The sequence below is a fragment of the Podarcis bocagei genome (genome assembly GCF_964188305.1).
Source record: "Podarcis bocagei genome assembly, chromosome: 1".
Classification (NCBI taxonomy): Eukaryota; Metazoa; Chordata; class Lepidosauria; order Squamata; family Lacertidae; genus Podarcis; species Podarcis bocagei.
The window spans coordinates 117991500-118003218 of record NC_138125.1 but is presented as its reverse complement, the minus strand read 5'-3'; the positions used below and the strand labels follow the sequence as shown (position 1 = coordinate 118003218).

At 41.3% G+C, this 11719-nt stretch overlaps 1 protein-coding gene across 1 annotated transcript in view; it reads right to left on the bottom strand.

The window, feature by feature from the left end:
• Nucleotides 1–2872: 2872 nt before the first annotated feature.
• Nucleotides 2873–11719, bottom strand: part of TTN (titin) — a 291856-nt gene continuing 283009 nt past the window's right edge. The window contains exons 312-315 of the mRNA XM_081202301.1: nt 5696–11649; nt 5448–5601; nt 4314–4607; nt 2873–4182 (exon numbers count right to left, since the gene is read on the bottom strand). Of these exons, the coding sequence (XP_081058427.1) occupies nt 3890–4182; nt 4314–4607; nt 5448–5601; nt 5696–11649 (6695 nt within the window). The 3' untranslated portion in view covers nt 2873–3889. The remainder of the gene's footprint in view (nt 4183–4313; nt 4608–5447; nt 5602–5695; nt 11650–11719) is intronic.

The following is an 11719-nucleotide window of genomic DNA, read 5'->3' as shown; positions in this document are numbered from 1 at the left end:
GGACTTCTGTTGTCTTTTCTTCACAGCCTGTCCACAAGTTTCTAACATTCTTTTTTGTTTTTGTTTTGTTTTTCTGCACTATTTTTCCACTGATGTACGCGTAAGATAAAGTTTGTTGGAGTTTACTGTTTTCACAGACTCCTAAAATGGATGGTGTCTTTGGCCTTTTAAAAAAAAAATTAGTCTTGTACCAAATAAATAACAAACAAAAAAAAACCCCACTAGCTTCTGGCTGATGGTTTGCAGGGCATGACATGGCAGCTCTGGTTCAGCAGGTCTTGCTACTACTACTTGAGCTGCAGTGATCATCATGGACTTGCCAATTTTGTACAGATTCCGGATTGCATTTTGTGGAGCTGCGAAAAAGCAGCAGAGACCTGATTATAAAGCCTTAAACGGCTCAGGACCGCAATTCCTCAAGGAACGCCTCTTTCCATATGAACCTTCCCTGGACCCTGATATCATCTTCTGAGGCCCTCCTTCATGTGCCGCCTCCTCAAGAGGAACGGAGGGTGGGAACACTTCTCTGCAGTGGCTCCCCATCTGTGGAATGCTCTCCCCAGGGAAGTTCGCCTGGCACCTTCATTATAGACCTTTTGGCGCTATGCAAAAACATTCCTTTTTAACCAGGCCTTTAATTTTATTTGATTTGATTTTACATCCTATGCCCTTTTAAAATGTGGGGTTTTTTTGGGGGGTGTGTGTTATTGGCTGGTTGTTTTTATTTTGATTATATATTTTGTAGTTTTATATTTTGATTTTGTTCTGCGAACCACCCTGAGACCTCCAGATACAGGGTGGTGTATAAATTCAACAAACAGAATAAAATAGCCATAATCTGAAAGTCACATGCCAGCTCCTATTACATGATGTGGCATTTTGGAACAGGAAAGGAAAGATACCAAAATAAACTAGCATGTTTTGGGGGAGGTGGGGAATTAGAGGGCCTCAGCATCACCCAGCTAATGCCTGTGCTAATAATGACATCATATTCAAATTTGGAATCAGGACAATTTTGCACCTGAATCAAAATATGAAACGGTGCCCTATCTGTCTTATATTGCCCATAGACTCTCACTCATGGGGAAGGAGTCTTGGACCTACTGGACACATTACCTCTGCCCCAGTGAGTTATTAAATCCTAGTGGCACACCACCCATTTACTCCACATCCATCTCAAAACCCCAGTAGACAGTCAACACCAGCTGAGATCCAAAGTACCGTATTTCCAAAGTTCAGGTAGCTGAAAGAGTAAAGGTAAAGGGACCTCTGACCATTAACTCCAGTCGTGGACGACTCGGGGGTTGCGGCACTCATCTCGCTTTATTGGCCGAGGGAGCTGGTATACAGCTTCCGGGTCATGTGGCCAGCATGACTAAGCCGCTTCTGGCGAACCAGAGCAGCGCACGGAAACTCCGTTTACCTTCCCGCTGGAGCGATACCTATTTATCTACTTGCACTTTGACGTGCTTTCGAACTGCTAGGCTGGCAGGAGCTGGGACCGAACAGCAGGAGCTCACCCCGTCGCAGGGATTCAAACCGCCAACCTTCCGATCGGCAAGCCCTTGGCTCAGTGGTTTAGACCACAGCGCCACCCGCGTCCCTAGCTGAAAGGGTATGGCAGGCTAAAAGGAATGGGGGAAGATAGACAAAGTGAAAAAGCTCTGCCTGATATCCTGCAGAGCTACTGCCAGTTAGTGTAGGTGCTACTAGGCCACATGGACAAATCCTGCTCGGCTATGACAGCTTCCTGTGTTCCTAAGTTTTCAAATTTGCTGGGGCATCTGAAAGCCAAATGGCCACCCAAATCTCTGGCTTCTGGTGGCACTCCCTGCCAAGGACCCTTTGAAAGCATCGCCCATCCATCTTTATGTAGGTGGCAGATTTATGGATCCATTGTACTTGGAAATGTAGTGAAAAAGTAAACTGGCAGATAAAGGATGAGACTTGGTACAGGGGACTTCTTTGTAGATAATCTGGTAATTCAAGTGAGTAAAAATAGCCGTTCTCTTCCTAGGAAAGGTCCAAGTGGGAGTGGGAGTGATTTGTTCATTTGCGTTCCTGCATTTTGCTGTTGTGGATCTTTTTCTTTTGCATAGCTTTAAGTGGTGGCATCATTGCATAACGACTGAGTTTAAGCAGCTGAGTCAACAGCTGAGGAGTGAATTTGAGGAAAATAGAAGCCTGAAGCTGACAAAAGGGGATCCCACTCTCTTGCTACCTCTCCCTTCCCAGCCCTGCCATTTCACTATACTTCAGGAACTAACACTACAATACAACTGAACATCCACACCTGTGAGGATCATTATCTATACTTCGCATAGCATTTATACACTACTGCATTTAATTCTCTCTTCAGTACACCATAACACCTCCATTGGTGCATGGCTGGGACTGAAGAAGGCAAGAAGTGCCGACAGGCCTAGGCATTTGGTTTCTGGGCCTCCTAATGAGTTGTTTTATTTAAAAAAGGTACAAATTAATGAAGTCATTTTAGGTTATAATATTTCGCTTGTAAACCACACTTCCCTCCCTGGGCAATGCCTTCCACTTTTATGACCATTTCTACCTCAGCCTATTGACTTTGAGGCCTTAACCCTCTAGTGAAGCCGAGCCCTTTCTTTTTCTTTTTCTTCTATTGCTAATGTGCTACCTATGTGGCCTGTTCTCTTATTATAAATTAGGAATTGTCCCAAATGTATTCCAATAATGGATACTGTACATCTCAGGAGATGTAGTTTTTGTTGGATGTAGCGAAGAGCGAATATAAGCAGGGAGAAATCTGACTTAAAATGGACAGTGGCTGAATGTGGTAAATGCAGGCATCCAAAAATAAAGAAAGCTCATACAAAGACCAGAAACATACACTTGATGAGGTGCAGGTAGCATGCTTTATTTCAAATGAACAATACTATCTCGAGGAGGTTCAACAAAACAGCTAACCGAACAACTTACTACTACATAAAATAAAACTAATTCATTTTTTTTTCTAAGTTCAGGGCAAGATGTGATGTTATAACAACAGTTTTAGCTTTTCTTAAACTGTGGTTCAAATCTTAGTTGCCTGCAGTTGACAGTATCTAGCCAAAATCCTAATTGCTACCACACAATCACTGCATCCTAGGAACCTCCAAGAGTTGGTACTGTTTCTGCACTCAAGTACCCAAATGGCTTTTTTTTTTTAACGGGATGGCCAGGTGATGTTACTTTATTGGAAAGCTATTTGGGTAGTCGGTGTGTCAGAAACAATACGATAGGTGCTGAACAAAATGCTGGCCGCTTGCACTTTGTTCAAGGTATTGCGAGTCAGTCATGAACAAAATATAGTTTTGACGTCGATCAGATGTAACATAAGATATTAAAGTGTGGCTTACAGGAGGGTATTTGCAAACCTCACCAATGCCTTATGTCTCTGATTCAAAATAAATTCGTGCACGTATAATGAAACCGTGCACAGCATCATCTCTTAGGTGTCGGTAAAATAAGTCTTCAACAGGGAGCCTCTCTACCTGTTGAGGCATTCTTAGACATCAACATTTTGTTGAGGCACAAAAATTAGTTAAATGTTGAGCAGGGTATTCGTTCCCTAAGAAACTTTCTCCTACCAACGGTTTGTTCCAAAAGTTACATTTTAAAATGTCATAAAATAAATGGTACAAAGCTCCATAACCGTTATCTGCGGCTATATACAGTATGTACATGTCAAATGAAAAATTGTTTTAAAGTCAAATAATAATGACTATAAGTCATAGCGTCTATCCTTGGACTTTGTCTGGTTCAGGTAGGTACAAAAATATTTTTTTAAATATATATTTACAGATCAATTATTTCAGTCCATATGAATCACTTGCCAAAAGTCAAGTGCCAAAAAATAAAAAAGATCAAGCTTTTAAATTGATCGAATGTTAATATTCACAGTGGCAGAGTCAGTGCCAAAATCATTTCCTAAATTCAGTGTATAAAGTCCCCCGTCGTCCTTTTGAACATCCATGATGATAAGAGTGGTTAAGTCTTCACTGGTTTCAACGTGGAATCTACCACCTTGACTCGAAATGCTTTTCCCTTTGCAGGACCATGTTATGTCAGGAGTAGGTTCACCAGTGAAGGCACAGGATATGGTGAGAACCTTTCCTTCCTCAATGGAGATATCATTTGGAAGAGCTTCAATTTTGGGTGGTATTCCTTTGCAAAATGGGAAGGGGGAAAATCAAGTTAGTTCTTAGCGGAAACTGAAGTTCTACTATAATGACTAATTCTACATATCTAGGATATTGTGGTGTTTTTCTAACTCTACGTATAATAGTATTGCTCACCTCTCATACCAGATTTAAGCATTCTACTAGAAGAACTCTCCAGTTGGGTCAGACTAGATTTCCCCATTATACTGCTGGAACTCATCTCTACAAAGGATTCTTGCATGGAGGACATGCTTTTGGCAGACATGCTTGCAAATTTCATCTCACTCATGCTGCTACTGCTGCTACTGCTGAACGAAGCTTCTTGTTTAGAAGCGGACATTTGAAATGACTGCGAAGAGAAACTTTCCTGCATGCTTGCATCACCACTTGTTCTCAACACTACCTCTTTTGGAGGTTCTTCAATTAGAGCTGTGGACAATAGCAAACATAGAACGGGAAAACCAATGACATCACGTTGACTGGTCAGCCATGTGACTTAAATATATTTACTTTATGGATGGAGAAAGAGACTGGCTTGCTGTTTAAGGAAAACAGAATTTCGTTGTAGTAATGTAAGGTTCCTAATCATGGAGTAGTAGTAGTAGTAGTAGTAGTAATAATAATAATAATAATAATAATAATAATAATAATAATAATAATAATAATTTTATTTTAATATGCATGCTGTTGACAAGCAACATGTAATCCCGTTGAAACTACTACTACTTCTTTTTTTAAAAAAGATATAGCCCCTTTAGATGGTGCTTTGTTTCCCCTTCTTATTTTACATAATTTGGCAGGTATTCTGCCATTAAAACTACTATACCACCATAAAAAACCCACTGCCGTTTTCCTTAAACACAAGCACATACATACATCAACAGCAAAACATAGAGAAACCCGTTGGCTCCTGGTATCCAGATGATTTTAAAATGCAGCAAGTTTGTATCTGAGAAGTTTAATGAAATGTAAGAAAAAAATTCAGAGAACTAACCCTTTGGGCATTAATTATTCTGATAGTTTATTAAACAGTGATCACTGGAACCAACGGGTTAATAGCAAGATGTTCAAAGCCTTCTGGTAACACTGAGCGGGCGAGAAACATATAAGTACATATATTTTAAATTCAGTATTTTGTAATTATAATGTTTATTGCATTTTAGGTTCAGTAATGAAACTAACAGCTTTTTAAAGAATCAAAACAATCAACTGCTTTTGCCATATTGTAGAAGCCCTACTCATATTAAGACAAGACTTAAAAAAACTTACGAAGGACGGTCAGAGATGCTGTTGCAGAACACTGCCCATGGAAGTTTTTCGCTTTGACTGTGTATTTTCCACTATCACTCACTGCAGCATTTTGGATTGCAAGAGAATAAACATTCTTGGAGCGATTTACTCGGATGTTGGATGAGAGAGCAATCTGATAATGAAAGAGATACTTTGTTAAGATCAAATTATACTCAGGGTTAAGAATGGATCATTTAATTTCAAGGCTGACATAAGTAATTACTTACTGGCTGGTTATCTTTAAACCAGTGGATTTCAGGGGAAGGATCTCCAGAAACTTCACAGGTAAGCAACACATCTTGTCCTTCATTGATGTTTTGAGATTTTGGTTGTATGATAAAGGCCGGGGCATTTGACTGATCTTTTGAAAGACTCATTTCAAAGTGACATTTGATGATACCCTGTTCAGTCTTTCCTTCACAGGTAAGTATTCCTTCATCTTTCTGGGTCACTTTTTGGATAGTTAGAGTATGATCACTTCCTGATACACCATACCTATAATCTTCAGAGTTAGTTAGCTCTATTCCATTCAGTAACCATTTTACATTAGAAGCACCAGCGATACAGGCTTTAAGGGTAGATTTTTGACCTTCAGACACAGTCATTTTAGTGGTAGTAGATTTAACTTCTGTGTAAGATGTTTTAGCTTCATCAGACACAAGAGACTTTTTAACATATTCTTCTTCAACCACTGCCTTTTCTTGAGAAGTCATTGCAGATTTTTTCTGGGCAGATACCTCAAGTATTTCAGACTCTTTCTGAACTGATTTTTGAGTTTTGCTTAAGCTTGACACCTGAGAATGAATACTTTTAAAAGCTTGGCCAACAAACTGAAAGTTGGTTTTGGAGGCGCCACCTTCCCCAATAATCTCACAGGTATATTCACCTTGATCAGATTCCTTGAGGTTATGGATTTTAAGTTCATATGTTCCGTCAGCTGCATAATGCAATTTGAAATGATCATCTTCTTTTAGTTTCTTGCCATCTTTGTACCAGGCTACTTCTTGGACACTCAAAACACTGCTTTCCACTGAACAGAAGAATTTTGCTTTGTCCCCAGAAGCTTCCACTTTCAGCTGTTGTTTTATCTTAGGGGGAGCAGCAACAGGCAAGTCTGCTTTCTCTGATGGTGTTGTTTTACCTGCAGGTGTTGACTTGGCTTTAGAGTGTGCAGGAGATGGTTCAGGGGATTTTACTCGCTTGGGAGATTTTACTCTGTCTGGGGACTTCACATGAGGCTCAGGAGATTTGACCCTTGGAGGTGATGTAATTGCTTTTTCTGGGACCCTTTTCCTTTGTACAGTCAAACTAAAGTGGGCTTCCTGTCTTCCTTCAGAATTTTCTACCACAACAGTGTAACTTCCTTCATCTGAGGTCTGGACAGATGAAATTTCAAAGGTAGATTTATACTGCGTACGTGTTACTTGGAAACGTCCAGAAGAAACAATAGCTTGACTTGCACGGATCCATGTTACAGTTGGTGTTGGTTCACCATCAATGTCACAAGAAAATCTTGCAGTCTCCCCTTCAGAGACAGTGATTGACCGTGGCTTTGTTAATATTGTTGCAGGCAGAGTGGTCTTAAACTTCCGATGAACAGCTCTTTCTTCCAGTGATTTCTCCTCTGAAGCACTGACTCTCATTTCAGCAGAAGCATGGTGCTCATATGATGATAGCGATTCTCTGGTTTCTGTCAGTTCTGATTTGCTTGCTCTTATTGAAGAACTTGCTTCTGTTTCAGAGACTTTCTTAAATGAGGAGATTGCATATGCTGCAGTCCTTGTCAAGTCTGGTACAATAGATCTTGGTACTTCCTCATCTCTTCGCTGGGAGGTATATGTAGTGTAGTCTCCTCCTGTAACATCTAATGTTGCATAGTCAGAACACTCTCCTTTATAATTTGTGCACACAGCACGGTATGTACCACTATCATCAATATGGCAATCAAGAATCTCCAAGGTTAATACGCCACTAGTATTAGTGAAATGAATCTTATGGCTTTCCTGAATTTCAACACCATTGTGGTACCATTTCACTTCAGCAGTTGGTTTGGACTGGACATTCAAAATGAATCTGGTGTTGGTGTTACACGGTACACGATGTGAGCGCATTCTCAGAGTTATGCGTGGGGCATGATCCAGAGTGAAAGGTTCTTGAGTCAGAACTTCATATTTCCGTTCCATTGTTTTTTGGGTTTTCAAAGCAGCTTTCATGGATTCATACCTGGAAAATATATCAAATCTTGCTGTCCTCTCAAATCGTGAGAGAGATCTCTCACTAGACACTGGGCTTGGTGAGCGTGGCCGTGTTCTCTCTGGGGTAGGAGATCTTCTCTCCGTTTCTTCCACAGGGTGTGATCGGGGTCGAATTAATTCAGACACAGGACGCATTAATTCAATGTAAGTTGGAGAAAGAGAGCGCCTTCTTCCGAGTAATCTAGAGGGAGGAGAAAATTCCCTGTGAACGTGCCTCACCATTTCTATTTCTTCCTCTTCCTCTTCTGATCTGACCTCAGTTATTTCTCTCTCTCTCCTTCTTCTCAGTCGGCTCTTTTCTTCTTGTGACATATACTCAAGCTCACTCTTGTATTCAGCAAGCCGGCGGGTTGTTTTTACTGGTCGCAGCAGCTCTTCATCCTCTTTCTCAGACATAATTCTCTGTTTTTGTTTTGGTGGTCTATAAATTGCTCTGTCATGGCGTTGCCGGAGCTGTGCATAAGATGCAGCGGTATCTTCTTTAGAGGGTATGTGATAAGTGCCATACCTCAGCTCTCTTTGCCTAGATTCCTCTGTGGCAATATGAGCATCTGCTGCCGTGTAATGGAGAGAAGACAGCTCAAAGCGTGGAGGGCTTCTGCTTGGAGGTGATGCAGAAAAGCCCAACTCCAGTTCTTCTTCAAGTCGCAGTCTTTCTTCTTCAGTTCTCTTCATGGCTAAATAATCATCAACTGGTAGCAGCAGTTCTTCATCTGACAGGTCACTGAGTGATCGTCTTCTTGGTCGGTAATAAAATTCATAATCAGGAGATGGTGTACGCCGGCGTGCTGGCCTGACGGTCTCGAGATCATCTTGTGACAATTTGGGTATGCGCCACTTAGGTTTATACTGATCAGTAATGCGTGGCAGTGGCATCACATAGAACTGTTCCCATCTGGAAAGGCGAATGCGCTTTGGTCGCTTCTGAACAATTCTATCAAGTTTCCCTGGCATTTCATATTGGTCTCTCAGCTTCTTGTACCACTTCATGTCCGACATAGGCACAAACAGTTTGATGTTCTGATCTTCTTCCAGAGTAGCGGCTGCACGTCTGCGAGGCTCTGGGATCTCATAAGGCATCCGCAGTCTCCTTTCTTCTTTAATTTCTTCTTTTTTAAGTTCAAATTCACCTTTGACAGTCTTAGTGCTTACAGCTGGTTTATAAAGGATAGCAGCTTGTCTGAGAGCTTCCTGTGCTACATCTGTCAATGGGACAGATTCTGTTCTAGAAAGGATTTCTGCCATTCTCACTGTCTTGTCAATGCTTTTCTGTACGTGCTTTTGCCGCTCTTCTTCACTCTTGTATTGACGCTTGATATATTTTGAGCGTTCTACCTTCAAGTAAGCCTGGCAACTTGTTGATCCAGCACTGTTTGTAGCAGTAACTCTGTAATAACCGCTGTCTTCTGGTAAAGTATCTCTGACATGCAAAGCATAGTAATCTAATCCTTCATGTACAATTTCAATATTTGGACTAGCTGATAAGGGCTGTCCATCCTTTTCCCATTTTAGTGCTGGTTTTGGTATTCCAGATACTCTTATCTCAAAGCAGATACTCTGGCCTTCTTGGCATTCTGCATTTGCCAGTAGTCTTTTGAACATGGGTCTCATCGTGGTAGCCTCTGGAGGAGCGTGCTGAACAACGGTTAACTTAGCTTTGCAGCTGTCCTCGCCGTATTTGTTGCGAGCCAGCACAGTATATTCAGCATCATCATCTTCATTGACATTATGGATAAGAAGCTGATAAAGACCCTTATCAGTTTCAAACGTATACTTCCTGTCATCATCTCCTGGTTTGATCTTCTGACCTGATCTGAACCACGTTACACGAGGTTCCGGGTGAACTGTTATTGTTACTCCAAACCTGACATTTTCACCAACGTAGGCAGTACGGTTGTATAAAGGCAGCGTAAATTCTGGTGGCTTCTCCAAAAGTCTCAAGGTATCTACTCGGCGCTTCACTCTCCTGACAGTTCTGCGTCTGTAAAAGTCAGAAACTTCTCTCACACCTTTAACAAATAGTTCTGCGTAGGAACTGTCTTCACCATAGTCATTTGTAACTTTGCACCTGTAGGTACCGTCATCTGATTTAGCAATGTCTTTGACATACATTGTGGCCACTCCTTCATGGTAGCTGATCTCATGTTTTTCACTGTTCTCCAATTGTCTGACTCCAAAGTACCAGGTTACTTCTGTGGATGAATCATAGTTTTCAATCTTGCAGACATACTTGGCATGCCCACCTTCTTCTCCAACAGCATGCATTATCTGCCCAGTAATGGGTCCAATGTCAATTGATGCCACTTTAACTTTAGCAACTGTAACGGCCTTCTGAGATCTGACTGCACCACCCCATGCAACACGGGCCGCTGACACAACTGTGTTCCATTCCTTCTTCACCAGTGTTTGATAATAACGTCTGTGTCTCAGTGTTTTGATAACTTTGGTGCTTGTTTTCTCTGTCCTTTGCTTCAGCCAAGCATGTTCAAGGGCTTCAGTAGCAGTCATGCGAGCTCTCCTTTCTTTTACTAGCAGGCGGTCAACAAAGTCCAAGGCCTCAATACTGATATCTTTGAAGGCTTCTTCATCAAAATTGTATTCAGCACTTATGATGTTTTCAATTGTTTGTTGGTTTGTTTCAGCAATGAAAGGATTCAGGCCACTTAGAAGTACATACACTAGGGTTCCAAGTGACCACATATCCGTGGCTGTGTTGACCATATCATGCTGATGGACTTCAGGTGCATAATATTCAGGAGAAGTAAACTGGAGTCTGAAATTATCACCAGGTTTCAGCTGCCTTGCCTGACCAAATTCAATGATTTTAACTATGGAGCTTCTTCTTGTGAAATAGATGATGTTCTCTGGCCTGATATCAAAGTGACCAATGCTATGACTGTGCAGGAATTCAAGTGCTTCACATACTTGACGTACATAGCTTATAATTTCTCTTTCATTAAGTTCAAATGCAGGAGTATTAAGTCTTTCAAAGATGTCAACTCCAGATATGAACTCAGAGATCATGATAAGTTCTTCCAGGCTTTCAAATGATTCATGAAGCTGTAAGATATTTCTATGCCTAGCAATGTTGAGGATGGAGATTTCTTTCTTTACGAGCACTTGATCAGCACCTTTTACTTTGACAAACTTGGCCAGGTAAGTCTTCTTTGAAACTATCTCAACACACCTGTGGGCAATTCCAAATTGTCCCCGCCCAAGTTCTTCAGCAATCATATATCTGTCATAGAGTTCTTTTGTATTAGAGTGAGCTGCTTTTGCTGTAGTGACTTCTCTGGCCTCATCAACTTCTTCATCATAATTGACTGTTCTGGTCTTATCTTCCTTTGTTATTACAGAATCTGTAGGTTCAGAAGGCTGGCTTTGTCCAAATTTATTCTCTGCTATAACACGGAATACATAGCTTGTCTTGCCAAATAGGTTTATCACAGTGTATCTAGTGTCACGAGCCTGGCCAACACGAATCCATCTCTCAGCTGTGGTAGCGCGTTTCTCAACAGTATAGTGTGTGACTCGGCTTCCGCCATCATTTGCTGGAGCATTCCATGTCAGGTTGACCGAGTCCCTTGAAACCTCGCTTGCTTTCAGTCCTCTTGGGGGATCAGGAACATCAGCGACATCTAATTCAACTGTTTTCTGATCGATGCCAAATCTGTTTTTAGCACAAACAATGTAGAAGCCTGCATCTTTCCTGTCCACACCATTAGGGAAAACAAGAGATGTGAATGACCGTGTCACGATAACTTGGTAGTGTCCATTAGTATCAATAAGATCTTGCCCTTTCTGCCATGTGATCACTGGATCAGGCTTGCCACTGAATGGGATTTTGATGCTGATGACTTCACCACGGAGAGCGTGAACAGCTCCCATGCCTTCAAGATTTTTAGGCAAGTGGATCTTAGCAGGAACTGCAGCAAAAACACAGAGGGAAGGGAAGAAACAAAATGTGTGTAAACTATTGCTTTAAAATAAACCGAA